Source organism: Ciconia boyciana, chromosome 1 (assembly GCF_034638445.1).
Source record: "Ciconia boyciana chromosome 1, ASM3463844v1, whole genome shotgun sequence".
Taxonomy (NCBI): domain Eukaryota; kingdom Metazoa; phylum Chordata; class Aves; order Ciconiiformes; family Ciconiidae; genus Ciconia; species Ciconia boyciana.
Window position 1 is genome coordinate 17,211,527 of NC_132934.1, and position 26,757 is coordinate 17,238,283.

Sequence of the window (26,757 nt, forward strand, 5' to 3'; positions counted from 1 at the left end):
ATCTCCAGGGAAGTCCAGGCTTGGTTTGATACAGAGATTTCAGTATCGTCTCTTATCTACTGGTGGTCTTTTCAGTTGAAGCAGGTTCTATTATTATCGCCTTCTGTATAGATGGATGGAGAGACTTCATTCTCCAGACTTGTGGAGATGGCTCACTTAAAGCACAATGTGGTCACTTAACTTGGTGCAAGCCAAGTCCCTTTTATTTGTGATCCATAAAAGAACTTGAACATTCAGATGATTAAGATGCATTCAGTAACTCATTGCATTCCTACCAAGTCACACATACATGGAGGAATAATGTTAAAGTGCTGTCAGCTGCACGGCTGATTAAATACCATGATACCTATGCAACTAAAAGGTGAAATCCATTCTTGTAATCAAAGCAGCATCCCTCCTATTTTGAATATTGCTTCAGTACTAAACACATAAATCTTGTTTTGACTCCTGCACAAAAGTGGGTGTCACTAATATGCATTCCACTTACATTCTCCTCCATTTACATTCTTTTGAGATGTTTTCATCAATGTTACAGAAGAGCCAAGTTTTTGTGTGCGAGGACGCCCAGTTGCAGGAATATTTCTACTAGGATCTCTGGCAATCAGCTGCTCTGTGTTTCATAATGTATTTTGGATACCATCTTCTTGCCAGCATGAGCTTGCAATGCTTCCACCCTCCCCTTGCTTCTTTTGATGAATTCTTTTGATTTGGATTTTGAATATCAAAAGTCCTCATTCAGCACCGATAATTACATGTTGCCTGTACCACCTTTCCAGGCATCCATGTATGTGCCAGACTGTTTATGGAACTTCATTTAAAAGCTGGGAAAACTAGGCTTTGAAATTTTTTTTTAAGTACATTGTCAGGTTAAACTTGACAAACATTTTATAAATATGAAGTCACTAAAGAGTTTATAAGAACTGAGTACGTGGCTGGTATTTATAGGATCTATCCAGCAAAGCAACTGATGATCTATTTAATCTGTGCTAGGTTCATTTTGCTCAGACAAAGAGTTCACTTGCCTTTAAAATTTAGTTTTGATAGCAGTGCCAGGGGAACAAATTCACTTACAGGTTAACTGAGATCGCTGTGTAACTTAGAAGTGGTAGGGACAAGCTTGCATGTTAGGGAGCAATCTGGTGGTTGCATTTCCATGACCTAGTTTCTGCAGAGAAGTGCCATTACTGTGTCCAGCTTGAGCAGTTACCTCCAGCTTAGTGCCCTACATTGCAACTGTGCAATAAAGGATCTTTGACAGATGAACAGAATGGCAAATGTTTAATATTTCAGTAATATTTTACCTAGGAATGTCAAAAAGCATGCTTCAAATGCCTTATGCATATCAAATTATGAGAAGCAACTTGGCTACATAACACTGGGAAGCACTGGGAAAAGTAAACTACAAAACCTGCCTGATATAAAAAGCTTGACATGAAAAGACTGAAAGGATGCTGGCTTTTGTGAGGGGAGGAGAACTGAAAGCTCTAATAACAAGCTCTGTATCATCTTCCCTGGGAAGAAGTCTTTTCTCCTCCTTCTTCCTACAGTTTTCAATCAGAAACTCTCACACTATAGGCTCTGCCTTTTGCCTGCCCCTGTGTCCTGGGCTCCAGAACTGTGTCCCAGCTCCAAGGTGAACTGAATCTTCAACCCTCCCAGCCTCTCCATGGTCTGCTCACTCAGACGCATTTCTTAGGGTCTAGTCCTGTGTTTGCCTGCCTGCAGGCTGAGGATCTCACTTTCTGTCCCTCCTCCAGCTCACTGTGGTTTCCAAGGTAAATGTAAGTTTTATTCAGCACTGTGATTCTGTTCTGCATTTCTTGGAGACAATGCAGTATTCACTAGTAACTGCCCGCTTTCCAGAGAGACTATTAGCTATTTTTGTTTACAAGTGTTCAGCCCCCACCCTCAACAAGTTAAAACAATAAACTGTCAACTCATGCACCAAAGGTAGAATTTGTCTATGTTCATTTAGGCAGCTAAAAGTTAGACAACCTTGTGTGAGCTTTACGAGTGAACTGTCTACCTCCGGAGGGTGCTTCACTGTTGCAGTGCACCAATGAAAGTGGTCATTGTCAATCCCAGTAAGAAAGGTATTTGAACTCTGTAATGCATTAATTAAAATTCCTTTTATTAGAGCTAAGGAATAAGTTGATAGCATAGATAATCACGAAATCACAGAATGGTTGAGGTTGGAAGGGACCTCTGGAGGCCATCTGGTCCAACCCCTGTGTTCAAGCAGGGCCTAGAGCTGTTTGCCCAGGACCACGTCCAGACGGCTTTTGAATATCTCCAAGGATTGAGACTTCACAACCTCTCTGGGCAACTTTTTCCAATGCTTGATCACCCTCACAGTGAAAAATTGTTTCCTGATGCTCAGATGGCATCTCCTATGTTTCAGTTTGTGCCCATTGGCTCTGGTCCTGTCCCAGGGCACCACTGAGAAGAGCCTGGCTCCACCTTCTTTGCACGCTCCCTTCAGGTATTTATGTACATTGATGACATCCCCCTGAGCTTTCTCTTCTCCAGGCTGAACAGTCCCAGCTCTCTCAGCCTTTCATCACAGGAGAGATGCTCCAGTCCCTTCACCATCTTTGTGGTGTGTCCCATCAGATGCTAGGAACCCAGCGCTGCGCAGCATCAGATGGACCCCTATTCACATGGCATGACATGGCATGGCATGCTGCACTTGATCCCATCCATGCTAAGGTTCGTTGGCATTATGGTCTTTAGCGCTCTGATAGGATTTTCTTAGAAGTAAACAATTCTATTTATCATTTCTACTGTGAAGCAAAAGGATGTTAGCATGAGAACATGCTGCTTCACTTCAAGATAAAGACAAGGACACACAGGTGGTGTAATTGCTGATGCCAAGTGGGAGCTGCCTGCAGGCTCCTCCGTTATGATTAGCCGGCAAAGTTTATCCTGCAGCCAAGTGATAAGTGCAGCACAGCACAGGCCTGAAGGCCAGTTTATATGGGCAGTACAGCCCAACATGGTGCAGCAAAGTATAGCACAGGCCTGTACACACTCAGGTCAACTATTACATGGATTGCTGGCTCCTCAATGCACAATGGTCTTCCAGTTCAGACCACTGCAGCTATTCATCCTGTGTCCTAGGACAAACATCTAAGACACGTGAGACCTACTGGAGGTACCAGTTCACTAGAGGACTCCACTGACTACAAAGAGAGCCTGGGGTGACTAACTCAGACTTGGATGAGTAACTTTTAGGTGAGATGAGTCTCTTCTGCAAATAATGCTGAGTAGTCCCCAGAACACTGGATTTTCAGTTCTTTGTTTTTGAGTCATTAATTATGTCATGGTCTCATGGGACCATGTAGCAGGTGGGTTTCCTTCTGCAGTTCGGCATGTGTGCGCTAGCCTAGCTTAGGCAGGAGCATGTCTTTCCCAAGAGGAAGGGCTTTTCCAGACTTGTTTATCTGCCTAGCATTTTGCATTAATTATACCCTATCAATTTTAGTTTCTACTAGAGATTACTACAGCTCCCTTGTGGCCAATTCAGGTACCTATAACGCTTATAAAATGGCTGTAATAATGTTCCATGTACCCATATACGTGGTGTATCTCTGTATTCTGCGCTGTCGTGTTCTGTCCTGTGTAACGCAAAGTTGCACAGAGGATTAGAGAGAGAAGTCAGTGCAGAGTGTGACTTCCCACTTGTTGGCAGGGTGTCTCACTGGCGACACACTACTGCTCTAGTATTACCTGAATATTCATATTCCAGGGCATGCAAAAAATGTTGCTGTGGACAACTGAGCATTGTAGAAATCCAGAGCAAAAGCAGCCTCTTCTCTAGAGGCTTCACTGTCTACACTTCCTCTTCTCTGTGCAGTAAGGTGTCACTTCTCATTTGCAAAACCATGAATAATTTGGGATCTTTCTAACAGAGGGAAACTGCCTTGCTCATTGTGTTACATTGCTGTGATAAAAATCAGAAACACCAGGCTGGGGTATGCCTGTTGGGACTGGCAGGCTAGACTCTTGTCCAGAACAGCTCATTGTTCTTTCTTCAGTTCATTGATCTTCATGATCATCCATCCAAATAATCCTTTTATCATCAGGACTGCCAGAGGTATGAAAAGACTGGATCTGCAAAAAATTGGATGTTTAAGAAAAGGAGAGTATTTTTCCTTAATTTGTATGGCTGGTTGATTTGATTCATTGCAGCAGGTATAATTATTTCGGATTGCATTAGCTGCTTATATTTTGTAGAAATTGTCTGGGTTTTGTTTTTAATTATACATGTGTTCTTGTGTTCTTTCTGTTGTCTCTGCCTATCACAAGGTACAAATAGACTGAACTGGATAATTTTGTGAATTGTTCCCCTTAAACTTCTATGCCATCTTACCAGTTCTAGTTTTATTGTAAGTGACCTTGGTAATGGTGAATAAGTAAATCATGAGATGAGATGATACCTGAGCATGAATAGCGCTTTAAATTAAAGGCTTCTTGTACCTTTCTGGTTATAATTTCCTCCCAGATTATTTTCTTGCAGAGATGTGCATAGCTTTTTTGCAAAGAAAGCCACAGAGTGATTAGTGTGATTTTTTTCAGCCTTTGATACATATTCTAATTATATGCATTGAGAATTCAGTCTTTCATACTGCGCATTTTATTTCCTGTTAACTATATTAATGGCTATAAGCTGATTACATTCCACTCTGGTAACTGATCTATCTGAAATATTTAGAGGATGTTCATGGCTAGTCCTGTGTGAGTGGAGAGGAGAGTTCAGTGTAGGGTATTTTAAAGAGAGATCAATTATTTATATCTGTTGAAGGGTTGCTGAAACTTTAGCTGGCCCTAAAATCCCTTGAACTAGATACAATGCAATAAACTGAGGCTGTTGCTTTTTTACCATTTTGCTAAATATTATATTATTTATTAATTTTTAACTCTTTGGTGATATCATCTTCTCTGTAAGAGTAGTTGATACCACACTACTTAAAAAGAACTTAATTCACATTCATTCAAGATATTTTATTTTCTCAAAGTTGTAGTGGTGGTGCCACCATTAGTTTTTTGCTGTTTATTAATGTCATCAAAGAACTGTTAGGAATCCAGATCACTTTACTTAGTGGAGGTTGGAATTTCTTGAGCATCACTGTTGATCAAGCTTTGCTGCTGTTGAAAACTGTGGATTTTTTACTATTGACCTAAATCAGGAGCATGGCAAGAGCCAGAGTTCTGCTGAGGTGATTCCAGCCAAGGTATTACAGCACCTAAAAATTAGGAACTTGGCACCAGCAAGGTGATGGAAAGTTCTAAATACAGATAGATTCCCTAGATGGACAGGCAGAGATTTAGGGCCTTTGGAAAATTATCCAAAACACTTGTGTGGTAGGTAAAGGGAGCCACCTAGAGTTAATCCATAGGAATCTCTACATCTAAATGTATATCTGAACTCCTGCCCCTTACTGAAGTTTAGGTGCCAAACTGAGAGCTAAACATTAAACCCCTTTATCTATAACAAGCCCTCTCCTGAGAGAAGGCACCTAAATATGATTAGAACCCCCTTTAATATGTTTTTACAATGCTACTGAAGGATTAGGATAGTTACTTAATTTTATATTAAAGAACATTGGGGGGGAAAAAAAGGAATAACATAAATAACATACGGCACAAGGATTGTTACTAAAGTCTCCCTCCTTCCAATTGAGGACTCTGACTGGTATAGTATATAATTAGGCTCTTTCCAATAACTCTCTCTTCAGACCCATGATTCCTGCCTCTTAGCAGCAGTTTCCTTGCTTCACGGGAAGATTAGAAGGTGCCCTCCCTTTGACTCCTCTTTAGCCTGGACACTGGCCTAGAAAAATGGGAATCTGATGCCCTGCAAGCTGAGAAGAACTTAGCCTGAACCCAGTTCTTGGAAGAGATTTGCTGTTAGCTTGTCATACAGCCCCTCATCTTGCTTCTCTACTAGCTGCAGTCTTTTGTGCTGGACTTAAAACTGTTGCTTTCATATTCCATGCTGTACTGGACCTTCTGGGGAATTAGATAGCATTTGGGCATAGCTGTAGCTGTAAGCTGTCCCCTTGGCTTTCTGGACTGGAGATTCTTCAGTGCAAGCACTGACTCCTTAAGATCTTCCAAGTTTCCTAGGAAGATACCTCCATGGCTGGAGCTTGGGCTCCAGTATCATCTTCTTGAATAGAGATGCCTAAATTTGGAATACTTTTTATTTTAGATGTCAAAGTGAGCACTCTGAATTGCACTCTGAAGCCATCCCAATCTCCTTTGAAAATGCAAGCTGCAATTTATCTGGAAAGGAGAATCCCAGGTGTAGTGTTCCCCTTTCTCTCTCCTACTTGGGTATATTAGAGAGGCATCTTGTCAGCCAGAGACAGAAACTTAAAAGATGGCTCAGTCAAAAGTTTATAGTTGCATTACACATAATTTTCCCACATAACTTTGCATATCTGTGAGAATAATGCAATTGTAACTGCAGACACACTTGGACAGCAAATGGCAAGTCAGATCCTGATTGCTTAGTCGGGGGCATGCAGATGGTTTCTAGAATCACAAGCCACATGTTTTTAGACTTTACCTTCCACAGAGAAAGCGTTAATCATAGCCTGTGCCAAGGAAGGTGAGGTGAGCTTCAAACTGTACCTGGAAGCAGTTCCTTGGGCACTTATATTGGACTAATATCCCTTAACTTCTGATGCCAGCCACTTAATTAAGATGTATTTTTGGTCCCTTTTTTATTCCAGGGTGCTTATAATTAAGACTGACCATTCAGATTGCTTTATAGACTCTCAAAGTGCATATTGATTAGTTACTATAATTCTTTAAAGTAATATTATGGATGTCAGAACAAGTTATCAGTTCTGTCATCACAGTTTATTTTGCATGGAAGATGAAAACACCTTTGAATACGTTCAGGAAGTATTTGTAAAAATTTCAAGTGGATATGGCTTGTTCTGATTTTGGAACAGAAATTTCTTGACATCTAAGCAAGACATATTCCTTAACTTGCTACCCAAAAGAATGAAGCCCTTTGCTCTTCAAGACATCAGAGAATTACTAGATGTTAGTACTGCCTGGTTACAGTGTGCAGTGTTAATCTACAATCCCTTGGAATTGGCATTATACCTCTCTTTATGGCTAACAGCTCCAGCGTGCAAGTCCTCTGTTTGGAAAGACAAGTCACTGGTATGTACTCCAGTATATTTTGTAGCACCTGCGCCCTTCTCCCTCCCCAAAGCTAACCGCAATAAAGAGACCATATCATCAGCAACACTTGCCCTTCCTCCCCATATGATTTCTCTAATATTTTGCTAACATTGTACACAATGTCCTGTGTCAATAGGGCACTGAGGAATTGTCCATACCACAGGCTTCAGATTGCAGCACATCTTGGTATCATCTTTCTTTAAAGCCTGCACTGCAAGGGGGAAGCTGTAAGCCTTAGGGATGATGGCTTGTTACTAGCAGAATGAAGTTACAACTCTGCAAAGTGAAGTGCTAAGTGCACCAAACAGAAATTGGTGATGCAATAAAACCATCAAACTGACTGAAAAAAGATCAGTTTATGAGAACTGAAAGCGTCTCTTCCAATAAATGCCTTGAAATTGCAGAAAACCTTGAAATTGCAGAAAACTTATCAATCAGTAAGTTTTCTTAGCTTTCTGGAGGTTTGATACCAAAGCTTTAAAAAAGGATTACTGATCTTAAATCCTGTCTCTCAAAAACAGTGTAGGAATCTTTTTTCAGAGAGCAGAGAAAGAAAGAAACAATTGCAGAGCTACTACCCTCAAAGACATGACCTCTGCATGGCAGAGGAGTTGCTTTTAGAGTCTCTAAGAGTGCTTTCTTTGAGACTGGAACCCAGACACTCTGGCTGAAAGGAGAAACTCCATCAGAAATCAATTAGGTCCAGTTAAACTCAAGTATTACTTCAAGACAAAAAGACGGGTTTTGTTGTTTGAACTGCTAAAAATTGAATGAAAACAGTATTTTAACAAGGAGCTTACTGGCAAAGCCAAAATTTTACTGTTGCTGTATCCAGTTACCCGTCCTTCTTACTACTTAATGTCTATCTATCACACATATGTAACCTCAGCTACAATAAGATCTGATGTTTAACAGGTTTTAGTGTGTTTGATTTTGTGGTACCCATGGTAGGTAAGGAGGTTACTGTCTTCAAGTTATGGATAGAGAAATCTGGTTTAGTATGAGATTGTGGGAGTATGAGTTAGATGAGATCTCATCTAACTTCAGCACTTTAGAAGTTAGTTATCTAAGTTAGTTGTCTGGGCTCTGTCCCCCATTGAGGGAGAAGACATGCCCAGGAGGCAATCCATCCCGACCCTAAAATAAATGGGATAAACCAACCATAGAGGTATGTCTCTTTGTTGTCAAGAGTTGGAGGCCCAAACAAGACATCTCATGCCAGGCAAGATGAAGTGTCCCCTCAGGGACATGAGTGGTTCCCTATAGGATGGGGGAAGCAGAATGTGCTCTCCCACCTCCTGGGACAGACCTGTAACCATAAGCCATTCTTCCTCTCTGCTAGTTAGTCAGTAATTGGTGGAGTTTGCTATTCCACTGCAGGCTGGGCTTTTCTTTAATTTTTACAAATTAGGTGGGGAGAGGTGTGCTTGGTAGTACTGGTGTGTTTAGATGGGAGGCCACAAGGAAAATCCAGTTGTACCAGGAAGCAGTGCTGGTGACTCAATGAACAGCATGGCAGCAAGTGTCCTGGCGTGGTGCTTTTGAGCATTGCCTTCCTGGTTGTGCTGTAAATTAAATCTCAGAGTTGCTAGTCACTGCAGGATCATACTTCACAAGAGTAAGGTATTAAACCCCAGCCAAATTATATGATGGGTAACGCTGTCTTCCTTGCCCTTACCTGCAGCTTCACCTAAATTACACAGTCTTATGCACAACCTGATCTCAACTTTTCCGAGCCTAGGTGGAGTTGCTATCTTCTGTCCCAGAGATGGCAGCAGTCTGGAGCAAGTGAAGTGATTTCTACATATGCGAGAAGTAAAGCCCTTTGGGATTTTAGATGGAGAGCACTACAGAAATGTAATACATAGTTAGTTCATGAAGTTACATAATTTTTAGAGTTGAGATTTTGCAATATCCCCATTAATGTAAATGGTTCACTGCAGTTGATGCTAGTGTTCACGCAGTAGCCCAGAGTTGGCAGTCTTCCCACAATAAGCACAAATCAGAACAATAAGCAAAGAGGAGCAGCAATGCTTGTATTTGACTTGCAGTTCTGGTTTTGCTTCATCTGGGTGCCTGCCCACAGCAGGGAGACGACCAAATATTTGTGAGCAGTTCAGATCCCCTGCCCTTCCCACCCTCACCCAGCTGGTGGTGAAAGTAGTTTAGCTACGGGCGGGTACAGACAGTTCACCGTGGATCTCTGCAGCACTAAAACCAATCCAGCTGATGCCAGCTTCAGTGTGTCTTTCAGTTCGTGTTGCAGCTTTAGTTCTGTAATTCTACATCTGTTGCATTATGAATTCCTTCAAATTGTGGTGTATTTTAGGGACTGTCATAATAACAACAGGTACATCCACGCCTTCTGCAGAGACCCCTCCAAGGGAAGGGAAGAAATCTGCTAAGGTATTACACATCTCTGTCAGGGAAAGCCTCTGCATGGCTGAGACCTTCCCACCTTGCAGGTCCAGAGCTCTTCAGGGAAGAAAAATGACCCCTCATCAATGCACTGTGAAGTTGTTGGAAGCAGTTCTCAGTGGCAAGAGCAAGCTGCCTGGAAGCCTCCTCGTTGCTGGTCCGATTTTAACTGCTCCTCTCTGTCGTCATCCCCTGGCATCACAGCTTTAATAAGACTAGCATTGTTTTGGCAGATGAACCCAGAGGGAGTTAGTGTAACTCTTGGCACAGAAAGCAGGACAGAGTCTAGAGCCTGACTGTTCTTCAGCTCTGGCCTTCCCTTCCAAACTCAAAACGTCACAGATCATTCCTGGGGTGTTTCCAGCTTCCAAGAGCTATCAGCATTGTCTGTGAGACAGGATGGATATTTGTCCTTCGCAAGAAATCCTTAGAACAAGAGCAGCAAAAGAGATGGTCAAATAGATGTGTCTTAGATTGCCTTTGCTATCCTAGCCTGAATGGCCTGGTATCTTTGAGAGAGCTGTAAAACTGTTCTTTGAGCTGACTTTGTTTAGAAACTAGGAGGATTTGGGGGGCCTGGGCTGTTCTAGAGGCTGGGCACAGCTCATGACATTGTAGAGACTGTCCATAGTCATTCCAGGGACACAGCTGTGATTGAGGATTCTGGCTCCAAAGTGGAGAGAGGTTGTTTTAGTAAGACAGATGGTATTACCTGGTCTGGGAACGTGGTGATTCAGAAGCTGCTTCACATACAGCTCAGCCTTGTGTTTGGCAAAGGGAGGCTGATGCTGGGAAGTTTAAGCTGATTAACTTCTCTAATGTATGCCTTTTTGCAATTCAGAAGTGTTACACTGGCTTCTAGAGCCAGCTAAGTTACGCCTGGACCCAATTCTGCAGTCCAGAATAGCAGTGTGCAAAGGAGGCTTTCAGTGCTCTCCTGCCTGACTTGGGTGTCTCCTGCTGCACCATGGAAGTCTTCTGCAGTTTGAGCTGCAACGTTTTTGTTACAATTCGCTTTTAACATGTAAGTGTATAATTTGATTTCTAAATCTCTAAGTGTACCAAACTTTGAATACAGCATAGAGTTTCCCTAATTCCAAGTGAAAGCATTCAGAATGGGCTATGAAGTGGATGTTTATTCTGCCTGATCTGTCATTTTGTTTTCATGCTAATACTACCCCTGTTGCTACCCTGTAATCAGCTGTTATGGAAACAATACATTGTCCCTAGGGTAAGTTTAGAAAAACATTCACCCACAATGCACCCACAGATAAATCCAGTTTTATCCATGGTATTTAAAGCATTATACTCTGCTCACAGAGCATCAGCAAGATGTGCTCACTTGGAGCCAGCTCCAGATTACTGGTTTCTCTGTATTGTTTCTCAGGCCCTACATGTCCATTGGAACGCTACGTGATCAAGTCATCTATCCAGACTCAGTGGATGACATGCATGAGAAAGGCTACCAAGATCAAGATCTGGAGTGTATCCTGCATATGGTTCATCTGTACCACATAGTTCAAAGAGAAGGAGGTAAATTGTGTATTTTTGTAAAAAGCTTCACAAAATCCGTTCCTCACGTGTGTGTCTCAGTGTGACTGACCTTTACTTACTGAACTGGCAAAACTGGATCCAGACCTTTTGTGGTTGTGGGAGCTGCACAACCACATGGTCATTGCTCCTGAAGAGCTAAGTGCTTCTCTCCTCCCCAGTAAATCCATGTCCAAGCTGAACATGCTTGTTCTTTTGTAGTGTCTTTTCATGGTATTGTGAGATCACTGACCTTCCTTCATTTTCTTAGAAAATGTAACCTGTCTTAAAACCTTGTAATGTCACTGACTACATCAACTTGAAAGCATGTGAATGAAAAGAGAGTCAGGTCTGCTTTCACCTCCCTGGTTTGTGGGATCAGCAGGACTATGTGCCATGAGAAGGAGTGTCTGATACCACACCACCAGGGTGAACAAGTTAAAAATAACCAAATGAGACTGGCTGGCAGTAGAGTGTTGGCAAACTTGCTGTTTAAGTTGCCGTGTGTTCTCAGCGTTGTTTGTCCTAAGAGTAGGGGACAGTGTAAATACAGTGGCACAGTAAATGTCAAGATGCTAAAGGCTTCTATTGTGTCTAAGGGACTGGAGCATTTCATGGCTTTTTTTCCCAAGCATAGCAATAATTTTAATCCTTTGTTCCCACCAGCCACTAATCTCTAGTTTGAATTTCCTCCACATCATTATGCTTTTAAAACAGACATAGGACAAAGTTGGTAACATTTAAAGAGAAGAAGGAGGATCTTCAAACCCCTCTAAGGAGCTGATGTTCGGAGTGCTGGATGTACCCTGCCTCTCTCTGCCAGCTGTCAGTGCTCCTTTTTGAGAGGGTACTTTGGGTGCATTGCCTTGTAATGTGTGTGCTTCGTGACTCTCAGGATCATTCTGACAATAGAGAGTAGTGCTTCAGCCATTGGGAATCCCAAGGCAACGTCTAAATTCCCATTCCTGGATGGCAGCCTGTGGCTGTGTTCAAAAGGCAGAAGGTGTATTTTATTTCTGAGGTATGCATGGACACTCATCTGGTTTCTTTTCTGCACATTTTAGAGTGGGGAACAGTAATCATTTACAGCAGCAATTGCATACCTACAGCTACTTCTCCACCTCACAATCCTGTTGATAGACTCTTATCTTTCCATGTGTTAATGCTTCATTGTTAAGAATGTAATAATGACCGTTGGCCCTCAAGTTGCAATAGAAAATAAGAATCTGCCATCATTCTGATTCATATTATTAGAATCTAGATCTGATACTACGACATTTAGATCTGATACTACGACACAAGGATTGAAAAAGTGGGCAGAGCGCTAAACTCAGTGACTGGAATAATTGCAGAGAAGGCCTCTACTCCCTACACTGATATTATAACTATTCCTGTTGGTATTCCTGAGTCACTTACTTCACTAAGTGAAGTGCCCAGATTGCAGGAAAACAAGCAGATGTGTTGGAATGGGGAGCTGGAAAAGGAGGAGCAGTTAAATTGTCAGTGGCAAGAAGCCACTGTGGAGTGTGCGTTCATAGCCTGCTGGTACTTGTAGATGTACTGAACAACACATGACCCTCAGTGGCCAAAACCACATCCCCAGCAGTCTCTGAATGCACATCATTGTGGTTTATAACCCTGCAGCTGGAGCATGTAACTGATGATGGGGCAGTTACTGTGCTCCACATAAGAGATGCCGTTGGCTAGGGTCAGTGTTCAGTATTGCCAAACTGAAAACCCAGGTTTGGATCAGTCTCGCTCTACTTTCTGTGCCAAAGAAACTATTTATTGCTGACCCCATTCTTGCTCTTCTGCCTGTCTGACTGCACATGCGAGACACACACAGTCTATAAAAAAAGTCTGGAGGACACTGTTAAAGTTCACTGGTGCTCTATTGAAACTTCACTCAGGATGAGGGCACACTGTGCAAAAGTCTGCACAAACAAATGTTTTTAAAAAAGTGTCTTGGCTACTTTGCGACCTAAAATGACAGAAATGGGCAAAGCCGGAAAACAGGGGGAGAGATTACCACATACCAGGAAGTTTTTAGGGCCATAATACACTTACTTGTTCCCTTTTCTTCTTGGGCATTTGCAGGAGACAAGTGCCAAGGTAGGAGCAGAGAGGAAATCCGTGACACATGATTTGACACGTTACATGGATTTCATATGCTAATGTACTCTTTAGAGCTCCCCCAGTCTGGGACAAAGACTCATATTCTGTTTTTTTGAACCAGTAAGACAGAGACATACTTGTTGAAAGTGAACAATTGAAATTTTTGTTTCTACATAGCTGAATTATTTTTTTTAATGCCAATTTTTGTTTTAGTCTTTTACTTAAAATCAGATTTTTAAACTAAAAATATTTCTATTAAAAATGGAACTTTTTTCTTTGCAAAATAATGAAAAATCTCATCTAAAGCTTGTAGAAAAGGGTTTTGCCCCAAACCATCTTTTTCCTTTTTGCAAACTGCTTTGATGGTTGACAAACACTGACATTTTCCAGTAGAACAAAGTTTTGCTGAAAAATTCCCAGCAAGTTTCTATTTATATTATATATACTTTTTGAAAATGTACTACATCTGAAAAAAAAAATCAAACCATTTTTAGTTATTCACTTTCTTGTGGATATATGGGATATGTCCATGCTATTTTGAACCGTTTCCATAAACTGTTCTAAGAATGGAGCTAACTATCTGTCAATCATTAAGTTATAGAAATCTACGATATTTCTCCAATATTTTTTTCTGTAGATCCTCTTCTCCTTCAGAGCCTTACCTCTGTCTCTTCCCCTTTCACCTATTCCCTGCAGTATTAAGCCTCTACCAGACATCAGGCTCCTTAGGGCATGACCCTGTTGTGCTTTAATTGACCACGAAATGTCATACATGTATAATATGATGCTTTGCAGTGTTGTGTTCTGCTCCCTGTGGGCAGTTGTGAAAAAGCCAGATGGAGCCAGAAGTGCGCAACTCTGACTCAATTTATTTGTCCTGGCGTGACTTTATTGTCTTTAGCCGAATTACTTCCACGCTGCATCAGTACAAGGGTCACCAGATTCCAAGTGTAAAGCAGCCAACAAGAGCCTGATGTTCTCGTTGGTGCCAATGGCAGAAATTCCTCTCATTTTCTGGCAATAAGGTTTGACCGAGTTAGAAGTAAATATAATGGTTACAAGAGTAAGTAGCCCAGTTGGCGTTTAGGTTCTGTGTTACCCTCATGAAACTTTTTTCAGTTGGTAGCAAAAGAATACATCAGAACCACCAAAGCCACCAAAAAAATAATCCTCCTCCCTACCACCACCATTCTGGATGTCCCTGAGCCCTAGAAGAACCCAGTGCAATTGCTGTTGCCCTTGCTGCTAGGGGCAGAATTTCCTTCCCACTGAGGCCCACACCGATGTTTTTCTCACCTGCTGGGTATGAGAGGAATGCCATTTTGTTACTGACCTTTATATTATCAATAAGGTTCACCCATCAACACCTGCAAAGTTGCTAGCTCTACCAGAACAATAATTGCATGCGAAATGAAGGTAGCAAAGAAGGTTGTATTCAGCACGGGTGGTGAAAAGGCAGGTCCAGAAATCGTGGGTAATAGCATGAAGATGTGCAGTAGATATACATAAAGTGGTTCTTTTTTGACCTGCTTTGAAAAAAAAAATCTCTGTATATTTAGCAAGTGTCAATCATGGTGCAGCCTGTCACATGAGAGGAGCCATGAGTACGTGTAGCAGCACGCTGAATGCATGACCGGGCCTGTCAGGTTGGGGCTGATGACATTACTGAACAAGTTCAACCTGTTTATGGTTTCTCAGCACCCCAGATTATAATTGTTCCTCCTTATTTTGCACATTTGTCATATCTTTGGGTCTTGTCCAGGGAACCTTTGTGCTAGGCCACGTATAAACACACAGACAAGCACATTTCCTCTCTCCGAGATTTTTTCATCTGATCATTTTAGCCCTGGATTTGCTTTTGTTACTGGTACCAGCAGGAACTCTGGAGTGCTCTGCTGGCTTTTCCAGTGGCTCTGAAATCCAGAGGCACAAATCCCTGCAGTGTCATGCTGAGCTGGGGCTCACACAGTTGATGGTCTCTTTGTTCCTTCCTCAGCTAAGGATTGCCCTTGCATATTCATCCTGCACAGCACCCGGGCTCTCTTCCATTTTGACAACTGCCTGGGGACATATGCTGTGCAAGAGGCCTCCATGTTCAAAAACTCACCAGGGGTGGACTCTCTGGCTGTAGTTTGCTGCAGTAGCCTTTCTTCTGTCATGAAGCTGTAACACTCCAGTCCATGTCTGATGAGGTGCATTGGAATGTAGATCTGGAAAAGGAACTTTTAAGCGTATCTTTTTATGGCAGCTGAATGCTCTATCTTGCATTTAAGTGCGGGGATTCACAATGATGAAGGATACACAGCGCTACAGACCCAGATGTAACCCTTTTCTTGTTGTCAAATTTAGCTTGCCTTTTCCTTCAGAAAACTGAGGTAAAAGGAATTATAAAAGCAGCCATGCAAGAAAATGAAATGCTGCTATCATGAGACTATCAGTAGCTTCTGCTGACAGCTGTATGTATTTCTACAGCTGTTACTCTGCCCCAGCACATTACACGTGCTCTTTGTCTTACTGGTTGCAAAAGGCATTTCTGTAACATCTGGTGTTCATCACATCTGCATCATACCATGTGCAATCAAAAGCTGTATGTAACAAGAAGCTGGGCAAGGCATTCGGACTCTGAAAGCCAGGATTATGTTTGTACCTACTGAGAGATTTGTGCTGCTTTCATGGACAAGCCATTTCATTTCTTCATTTGTAAAGTGGATGTAGCTATGGGTGACGTAAGCCACTGACTTGGCTGATATTTTCAGAACATTAATGACCTTCACTGACCTGCGCCATGTCAGCAGGAAGAAAAGAGAAACAAGTAGGTGCATTATTGTTAATGCACAGTAGGGAGTCAGTTTATTGTGAGTTACCATGCCTAAGTGTGCAGAGGAAATTGTTCAGATGTTAGAAAATAATTTTTAAAAGGGATAATATTAAAATGGATCCTTCCTTATCCATTGTTTGAGACATTCCAAGTGGCAAATAGGAAAGTTCAGGGAGTGAGCTAGGCAGGAAGAGGCAAGACACACTTCTAATGTTCAGTTAGCATGTAAGTTGAAGTGACTACAGAGATGACCATTGCATCCTGGTAAACAGCGGCTAAATCTTACACCTTTAGAGGAAATAATAGAATGATTTTGCTGACAAGATGATCCTCCTTCTTGACCTTCATTCCCTTTTTGTCTTTTAATAAGTCTTTATAAACCAGCTGATCTGGAAGAAACTGTATGAATGCAGGCACTGCTTCCCCAGGCACATGTGCACACATGCACACCCACCCACACCCTAGCTCAGATCCAGATCCCTGGAGCTCATCTATATTCTCAACTTAAAAAGAACAGAATATAAGCAGCAGCCTTGAACGTTGTCTTCAGAAGCATAGTTGTTTCTATGGCTTTCATGAAGGACCATTCCCATCCCTTGCCCCTGGAACCTTTTGCCAAAGAGGAGCGCTCCAGGTGTTTTACAGTCGTTTTTGGAAGCTGAAGGTGGTGGTGGAACAGCACTCCAGCTCTCTGTGTGCTCCCAGCACTGGGACTGCTCAGCAGCAGCAGCCTCTGTGTATCTGTTCCCTTTACCAGAGTTCATCCAAATGGTACTGCAGTTAATCATTACACAACTCCCTCTTTGCTAGGAGCCCGCTGGTAGACAGCACTGTATGTGCCCCCGGGGGGTGCCCACTGGGATCCTTGAACAAGAGTGGAAGGAAACTAAGGAAAAACAATAGGATCACTAAAGGTGATGTATTTCGGGTGTGTGCATGCCTGGTTTTTAAATCTAATTATATACACATATATTAAAAAATTGTGACATTATATTTTACAATTTTACATAGAGAAAATTATTGTAATTCAGTCTCTAGCGTTATCAATTCCTGTTTCCAGTCACACAACCTTTCACCAGATGCTTCACTGAGGTTTTATTCAGACCTACCAAGCCCTGATGTAGCACCAAGCATGGGCAGAGCACTCATAAGCCTCCTGCACCTTTACAAGTCCCACTTGCCTCACCTTTGTTCAGGTATCAGAAATGGCACAGCCCACCCTCTTTGCTTGACCTTGTTTCTAGTCTTTTCTGGCAAATGTTTATTTTCAGTTGGGCAGTGGCAGAAAACAGGTTTTGGTTGTGTTGTTAATTTTTTAGTTACAGTGCTTCTGGGTGACTTGGAAAAATGTTTTCTTCCTTGCTCAGCCCTGCTCAAGCTGCCTGTCTTATGAATACATGACCTATTGAGAGAAATGTCTTACCAGATTTTCTCTACATCCACACCTTCCCTTTGCAAAACTCATCTATTTTGCTACTCTATCCATCTGGACTGTTTGATTGAAAACTTACTTTCAGAAGAGTAATTTGGTATTTGAAGTTTTTCATTAGTGGGAATGAATCATGCCAGAGTACTCACAGAAACACCAGTCCGCCGTAAGATCACAGATAAAATGCATCATGCTCCCGTTGCACGTATCTGAAAGTGATAAAGAAAAAATCAGTTAGAGGCTGTGCAGAATATTAAATAAGGATATCCAGTGTTATAACAGTTGTAGGTCATTTCTAAATACAAGGTAGCGGGAAGTTTGTATAGAAAATCCTCCTGTCTGTATGCAGTTTTGTATGTTAGCTGCTTGTCTGTGCACACAGAATGCATCCCTGTGTCTGCATCTGTGTTTCTGTTGAGTTTGCTGACAGTTATTCTTTGCCTACAGTAGTGAGTGGAGTCCGGCACTGCTCTTTATGTTTTTTAGGCTTTATTTCTTTGAATTTGTTTTTAAATTTCCACTCACACCTTGCAAGAAGGAATAGCAAATTGTTCTATAAAACAAACATGACAGAATAAAATGATTAGTTATACACAGGTAAAAGAGATGGTAAGTAAAGTTTTTTGACAATACCTACATGACCAAGAAGGTTAAATTCCACTTTCAAAATTGACATGATATTTGGGACATTTTTCCAATTGAGTGCCAGTGGAAAGGCATTGAGGTATTTCAGAAGATGTGATCCAGAGCCCTGAGCTGTCTCTTCTGCAATGGCAATGCTCTTTATGGTTTTGGTTGCAGATTGCAGAGATGTTGCAAGTGAAGCTGCATTTCCTTCATAAACTTACATTGTCCTGACGCCTTCTGTTTGCATTTTTTTTAAAAGGCTGGGATGCCGTCATGGATTGGAAAGATGTCTTATCAGGAGGAGAAAAACAGAGGATGGGCATGGCTCGGATGTTTTACCATAAGTAAGCATTTAAATTTGTTCTTTAAGTAGCATCTGAAAATGAGGAAGAGTTTTGCAGGTTTGCTGTAATAGTTTGAGCAGTAGTAGCCTGTAATCTCCATGCAATATGCAATACTGCTAGATGGTTGCACAGGATTGCAGACCTTGTCATTTATTCATACAAGCGCTGCTTTCAGTTTGGGCAATGCTTCTTAATTAAGCTTTGCTTTTGGCAACATAGCGTTACGTTTCCCAGATGTTCCTTTCTTTAACATCTCAGGCACAAACATCTTCCCTGCATCTTTCCTACAAATATTGCAGAAGTCTGATGGACTGTTGCAGAGGCTATGGGAGTTTGAAAGCCAAGCTGCAAAACTTTTTGGTTTCGGAGACTGCAAGCAGTAAAAGGCAGCCCAGTCCATTCATTGCAGTGGATAGAAAGTTTCTGAGTTGGCTGTAGCTACTGCGTGACTTGATGACATGACAGAATAATACTAGGTCAAACTAGAACATAGAAGTTAGATCACTGTGTGCTCAGATGGACCAGGAAATAAAACCCATTTTTCCTGGAACCTGGCTCTGCACCTGAATAATGCATGGAATCTTTATATTGTTGGTAGCCAGCTTCCAGCTGTAGATAGGAGACAGCTGTCTGGCAAAAATAGCTCTCTCCTTTCTGTTGTTCTTTCAATTAAACATCGTACATGGGAATACTGTCCAAAACATAGAAGAGTAATCTTCTTTATCTGCTTTTGAAAGGCCGAAATATGCATTGCTGGATGAATGCACGAGTGCTGTAAGCATTGATGTTGAAGGAAAGATATTCCAAGCTGCAAAAGCTGCTGGGATATCCCTGCTTTCTATAACACACAGACCTTCCCTTTGGTAAGTATGTTCAGGGATTTATCATGGTCCTTGCTTTTAGCTTTCTGACAGGCAGTGGATTGGCCTTTATTCTTCATACTAGGGCAGTTGTTTAATCAATATCTACTGCACTTTCTAAGATAACTTGTCTACAATAATAGTGATGTAAATGCATTTAGCATTGATTTTTTCATTCTTTGACACGTATTTATTCCTCCCTCTTATTTTTTTAAAATGTGTTTCAGTTATTAGCTATTAATAGCAAAATGCAGGTATCTACAAGGCAATTAATTAGTCCACCACACCACAGCCACAACAGATATCACCAGATTATTCTGTAAAGGTGACAAGATACATGAGCTGTCCGAGGGAAGTTTACCAGTGCAGGGAGAAGATGGGAAACATGGCAAGTGGTTAAATGACTCTTTGTTCTTCCATAGGAATAATACATCTGGTGTTCTAACTTCAGTTGTGTCCTCTATCTGCAGGGTTTGTGAACTTTCAAAATTTGATTGTCTATTAAAAAAAGAAATATTGGAATTCTGAGAAACATCATTCTAGTGAGGGAGTACTAAGTATGGAAGAGTCCCTCAAAGGAAATAAATGTAGTTACTGAATACATAAAACAACCAAATACTTTAAAGGGCAAAAGGAGATCAAGAAGGCATAAGCTAACATTAGCAGAGACTATTTGTTCTGAACTCCTTGATCTCTACTGTCAGATTGTTTGCTTTTTTTAAACTGATGACAAAAAATCCATTACCAGTCTGTTGCCTCAAAGGAAAGAAATTGTATCGGTGTCTGCTTCTCTGAAAAAGAATGGTTTCACCAGCATTCCTCCTTCCTCTGTCTAGATGGTGACAGTGGAAATGGCTTTTGTTGGATCAGGACCTAAATGTTAAGAAAAAATGTGTATTCTGATAGGAAAAAAATATCACATAGACATTTGTTTTTAAAATAATTTAAATTACACTTGAAAAGTAGTATTTAAATTTTTTAATGTTTGGTATTATTTTAAAACCACTGCTCAAGAAAACAGGTATTTGAGAGCATCTCACCCATAAATAATGATGACGCAGAGGGAACTTATGCAAAAGAACTTGTGAGAAAGATCTTTTGAGTTCAGTTTCCTACCAACATTTCTTGTTTCCTAATACTAGTGCTATTCAGGAAGGTTTGGGATTGTTCTTGTAATCTCCACAGTATTACTGAAATTATCAGAAATCTGGTGATTTGTGGGGTTCTGGAGAAGTAAACAGAAGTGCTGAGTATTTAGAAATAAGCATCAAATGCCTTTAACTTAGGTATGCTTCCACAGGGACTGCGCTGCATAGGCAAAAACCAGGTTCACATGCTGTTTTCTCCTCCTCAAGATTATACCAGGAAATATTTGCTCTTTTAATCAAAATACTGGCTACTTTCCTAGACCACAAACATTGGACGTCTCAATCAGCTATCTTAGCTTCCTGATTTTTTTTTGTTTTGGTGGGGGAAAAATAGAGGGCTAGGTTAAGCATTTGGTGTCACAAAGAATAATATGCAAGAAGTGGTGAATATAAGCCTGGAGTTGAATCTCTTTTGAGTCCCATGTCATAAGCTATTGAGCTTATTAAACTGTCACAGTTTCCTGGATGGGATTTATAAGCACTGTTTTATGATGCGTCTCATCTTCTGTAATTTATAGTGATAAATTACACAGTCATACCAGCAGCTCTGAGGGAATGCTCTGCTCTTTCTCTTGCACCTCCTGATAAATGTCTTGTCAGGTCTTGACAAACTCCGCATGTACACCTTTGAATATTTTCGGTTCACACACCCTGATACTCACTGAAAGATCTGTAACTCCTACACAGACTTTTTTATTTTGGCCCCTTGCAAACTGAACCATGTTTTAGGGCTGGAGGTTTCTTTAGCCAACCTTGTAAGATGCAGGGGAACAAACTGAGGTGTAATTTGAACAAACTAGAGTTTTATCAGTAGCATCAGGTGTACCGTGCCTGTCTGACTGTATTTTCTGCTAAAGAGGTAAAATGTCTATCAGAAAGCAAGGTAAATAAAATAAGCTGGGACTAGCATTCCTGGGGGAGAAGGGAGCCTTGTCTGCTGCTGCTGTTCGAGCTCCTGGAGAAAAAGGAGTCTGGTGGAGTTGCAGCAAAGGCAACGGTAGCCACAGACAGTGTTTCTAAGAGGGAGGCGGGACGAGGGAGGCCGCCACCTTGGCCAGGGGCAGCAAATGGTGAGGGGACCCTCCACAGCCCGGCTGCCTGCTGCTGCCAGCGTCGCTGCGGGCGAGGGCCTCACAGCCCGGCCCTGCGGGCTGCTCAAGGCAATGACCGCCCCAGCTGGGGAGCCCTCACCAGTGCCGACAGCTTACCGCTGGCACCTCGCTGCTGAATTTCACTAGATGGCCTAGGGAGGTCCTGGTGACAGGCTTTGAAATACCCAAATCCCTTTCAGAAGAGTGTCCTGGGATTATGAGTCACTGAAAAAAAGTCTTGCCCAGTGATCCAAAACTGGACAACTCTCAACTTCCTGAGAGGACCATTGAAAAGAGAGACAGACATCCAAATTTGCATGCGAAAATGAACCGTCTGTTCCCTGAGCCATTGCTAATGTTTTAATTTCTGCTGCAGGAAGTACCACACTCACTTGCTGCAGTTTGATGGACAAGGCGGCTGGCGTTTCGAGCAGTTGGACACCGCTATCCGTTTATCCCTGAGTGAGGAAAAACAGAGACTGGAATCCCAACTTGCAGGAATTCCTAAAATGCAGCAGAGACTGAATGAACTGTGTAAAATCTTGGGAGAAGACTCAGTGCTTAAAACAATGGACGAAGAGGAATAAATAATTTATGGTTTATGTTTTTAAAAGTATTTTTTTAGTTAAAAGCATTACAAATTCAGCCATTATCCTTTGCATGCATTGTGATAGAGGCTTAGAGCATAGAGAAATACAGCCAGCAGAAAATAATGCTCTGAATGCTCTGTAAGACTTTAGCGTTTTAGTATTAAGGAAGAAAGGGGTTGAACTGTGAAAAGAAGATAAGCAAGTGCACAGAGGATAAGATTAGTCATTGCAGCTTATGTTAGTTCCTAGTGAAAGCCCGATTCACTGCAAAAAACTACCAACACACTTAGGTTTTGTAGGTGAATTTTTGCCTGAGACTTGGCCTGCAGAATGTGCTCTTGTACCAGGTCACTGTGTGCATATGATATGCCTGCTACGCAGAGCAAACCTGGCATGAAACTCAGGCATGGAGCACAGCAGAGGCAACATCTGGGTGAGTATGCAGATGCATGCAAAAATCTCATTTGGGTATAAGAAACATTCTTTCAGCCCATGTAAAACCAAATTCCTGTTCTACTACTGAATCGCATACACACCTTTACCTGCATTTCCATAGGAAATAACGTAATAGGCTGACCAGAAGACAACTGTCCGAGCAACCCACTGCCCTCACAGCAAAGAAGCAGGGATAGAGCTAAATATGTAATATACTTGTGCTGTACTTTATGCCATTATGCATAGCTTCAGAGGCTCTTTGCCCTTCATGATACATCAGTTCCTTTGGGGGATTATTTATGTCCTCTATTTAGTAACCTCTGGTGGGGGGGATGGAGCACTGGGCCTGGCATTAAGTGACTTAATTTTTGCTTGACTAAGTCATTCATCTGCTCCATGGGTCTGATCCAGCCAGTATCCATCTCCGACCCAGTTCCTCTGTTGGTAAAATCACAATATAGACACTTATTTGTTCCATGAGACACTTCATGAGGGGAAGGACTGTAGGAGAGGAAAATGTCAGTTTCTAACACTACACTGAATTCTCAGGCATGGCTGTCCTGCCAGTTAAAATGCTCAGCACTTATAAAGGTCTGTGAAAAGTTAGAGCATTTTGTAACCACTAATTAATATGCTGCCATATTTTGGTAGAGTGGCTGAACACTGCCCACCCTGTAAGCAATCACACCAGTTAACAGCTTTGCTTTCAGATGCTCTCATTGATTGTCCCATCTGCTTTTCAGTTCAGTAGGAGCCTGGTCTGCGGTCAGTCAGAAGGTGCTTGAAACAGAAACCCCTAAGACAGTGCTGGCCTGAGTGCTTTTCTGGAGGCAAAACCCAGTGAATTAGAAATAAAGATGTGAATGGATTTTAGAGCTCCTGGTCTGCTCTCTCTGACTGCAAGTGCTTGGCAAATGGGCAGCTCGGGAGTGAAGATCAGGAGGGGTAAGAGGCTTTGCAGATGGGTAAATGAGCCTTAGCCGAGATGTAGCAATCCTGAAGTTTGTTGGTTCTTTTTTTCCTAGAAGTGTGATTCCTTAGAAGATTTCTGTCTGGTGCGCTTAGTCTGAGAGGGGCAATGCATAAGCTGTTAAGAACTGTTAAGAGAGGAGAAATATTTTGGAGGTATTTGCTGAGCTGGGAATGTTTGAGCAGCCTGAAGTTAATATAAACCGTTTCCTTTTTCTGATCGCTTCAAGAACAAGGGGAAGGTGAATTAACTCCATCTGCCAAATCCCAGTCCAGTGCACTAACCATTGGCCCATCTTCCTTCTCACTGTGTGCTTGTCTTGCTGCTTGGTATGGCACTTGCACCAGAAAATGGAATAAGTCTGCTCCCTGTCCTGCTACTCCAGAGTCTGTGGCTTGAATGTAACCCTGTAACTTGTCCTGGTGACAACAGTTTGTTCCTCTCATTAGTTTTCTCTGTAGAGTCCACTGGGACATCTCATTGACAAGGAAAGGAATGCTCTTAGGAATCTTTGAAAGGGATGAGAAATTGAGGTTCAAGTTAATAAGATGTTGTGTTGTAAAGTGCAAACTGGAGGTCACTGCTGTGGTGGATGACATGTGCACGCATTTTAATTTGCAAGTGTCTCTGCTTGTCCCTCTCCCTGAAGGCTAGCTTTCCTCCTTCTCATTTTCAAAGAAAAATTCAGAACTGCTAAGGAAAAAAAGAAGTCAGCCAAGAATCTGTTCTCGGTGAGCATAAATGAGATGACTGATGATTTTAAAGGCTTGCACATTTCTGAGTTATGTTTCTCTAGGATGGTGATGAATCAGGCATGCACCATATGCATGCCCTTGTCCCAGCCGCAGCATATCCTGCTAGCGCAAAGCAGCTGCAAAGCCAGCTTTCCACAAGCCTCTCCCAAGGCAGGAGCTGAGGTGGAGGAAGGGGCATTAGTGTTCCCCACCCCTCCGTTAAGCACTTTACCACATGGCTGGGAGCTAAAACAGGGTTGTCCAGTCCCTGAATGAGGAGGACACTGAAAAGTGCTGAACAATTGGCCCAATTCGGCACAGCTCCAGGTATGGCCCTGCACGCTCCCGGCCTCTCACCAAAGCTCTGCCATGGCGCTTGACTTGGGAGCCATTATGGGCAAGTGCAGCACCTGAAATCTGCTGTACCACCTCGCACAGATCGAAGCTGGCCATCCCTCACGGCACAACAGAAACATATCTTCTATGGAAACCATGTTTGGAAGAAGAAGGTTTGTTTGCTGTTTTTTAAATGAGATTGTGCATATAACATACAAAAGATACGTACATTACTTATGAAATTTTAATGAAAACTGAAATCGTACCAGGATCAATGTAATAGCATTTTCCTTGAAGTTTGATACCTATTTCTTGGATCCAGTAATAAACTTAACCATTCCCATTCAGTAACACCACGTAAAATATCCTAGCATCTCACTCAGCTGTTTACATTCATGTAGGCATGACAAGAACATTAGAGGCTATTATAAGAAGAAACCCTTCTCTAAATAGGAACTTTCTGAGTAATACCAAGCCAGTTTTAGAAGGATTCTCTGTACCGGTGGCTCATTATTTTTAAAGTTAGTTTTGTGGCTGGAAGAGAAGCTGCCCTGGAGATTTTCTCTGCAAACTTTCTGAGTTGTTCCAAGGGGTAATTGAGACGGGAGTCTCCAGTTCTGTTTCTGGAGAGTTTTACCTCGGGTGCAGTACAGGGCATAAGCCAGCTCATTTTGTGCTGCTTCGGACCCAGCCGGGAAAGCATGAGCCGAGGTGCACGCTCCCTGCTGAGGGAATAGCTCAGGGAGATGCTGTTCTGGAGCCGAGGCATGGGGAGCACTTGGCTGTTGCAGTGCGAGAGGGTCAGAGCAGGGCAGGATGCCTTGGTGGCTTCCTTTTTGGTGGTGCAATGAGAGCTGCTCATCAATGTTCATTCCCTTTCTAGCGTTCAGGAGCTATGACTTCCCGGGAGGCCGAGGAAGTGACTTTGTGGCCTTCCTTCTGCCTGTCATATCTAGCTGGTTGTGTCACAGCATCTATGCATTCAGGGCTGGATCCTGCAAAGTGCTCAGTGCACCTAGCCTCCTCTGAGCACCCTCTCATCCCCCAGCACTCGGGGCAGACTGGACTTGCCTGGGTCTACATCGTAGAGGAGTACGAGTGCTGAGCAAAATTCATACCAGTCTCAGGCATGGAGTAACTGTACAATAAAAATATGAATTATCCACATCAGTTCATTCAGATAATGCTAGGATTTTTTTCAAGAATCTTCAGAATGGGAGGACACATTTTTTGTGCGTGGGATTTCAGTATTTTAACCTAGGAGGAGTTTGTTTTCACTTGGTTTTGGGACCAGACTAATTCCTGGTTTAGACTTGGAAGCCCTCCTTCTGCAGGGGTAGGAAACCCCACATATCTTTTAAAGGAGTTTTTGAAACCAGTGGGCTTTGTATTCGAGTGAGGAATGAAGGACTGGGTATTCAATGGGATATTTTAGGGAAAATTGCAATAAAAATTATATCCTAAAGCAAATGAACACATCTACAGTCCCCTCAATATGTCTGAATGATGATAATGCATGTCAAAGTCAAGTTTATGAGCCTGTGATCAGAGGTTTCAATTGTATATAGAATGAAATCCCCCTACTGAGCTGTTCATGAGGCTTAAGAGAACTGAACTGCTAATCGAATGTGTCTTTATGTTTGATATTAATGCCTTTTAAGAGCAGACAATTTATAAAGCAATAAATTATGCTTTACAGTTGTAATTTATTCCAACCTCAAATAAAACATGTTGCATTTACTTTGAGTTTACAGTGTTCCTTATGAATCATTCACAAAGCAGTCAGAACCTGCCTGTGTGTGCTCTGGGAGCCCCTTCCCATCCCTCATTTCTGTGATGGGGTAGGAAAGCTTGGGGTGGATGTTGCGTGTTTGCAAGTTAAAACAAGTGTTTCGTTCCTAGATCGGGCTGGCATCAAAGGCTGCTGTGAGGTTTCTCATGTCTCACGCCCATCCACTTCCGCGTGGACCTGGTTCATGACAGGAAGGTGACAAGAGCTGCCACCACTTTCTGGGGAGTTCTTCAGGAAGGCTGGGCACCGAGCAATGTGCCAGAGGACGGTGTCAGTAGCGCAACATCAGGTGGCCTCAACAGCATCACTCTCAAAGG

At 42.2% G+C, this 26,757-nt stretch overlaps 1 protein-coding gene across 1 annotated transcript in view; it reads left to right on the forward strand.

Annotated features, from left to right (window-relative positions):
- Positions 1 to 26,382, forward strand: part of ABCD2 (ATP binding cassette subfamily D member 2) — a 49,001-nt gene extending 22,619 nt beyond the window's left edge. The window contains exons 7-10 of the mRNA XM_072859901.1: positions 11,009 to 11,154; positions 18,400 to 18,484; positions 19,222 to 19,347; positions 21,960 to 26,382. Coding sequence (XP_072716002.1) covers positions 11,009 to 11,154; positions 18,400 to 18,484; positions 19,222 to 19,347; positions 21,960 to 22,170 — 568 coding nt within the window. The 3' untranslated portion in view covers positions 22,171 to 26,382. The remainder of the gene's footprint in view (positions 1 to 11,008; positions 11,155 to 18,399; positions 18,485 to 19,221; positions 19,348 to 21,959) is intronic.
- Positions 26,383 to 26,757: the final 375 nt, after the last annotated feature.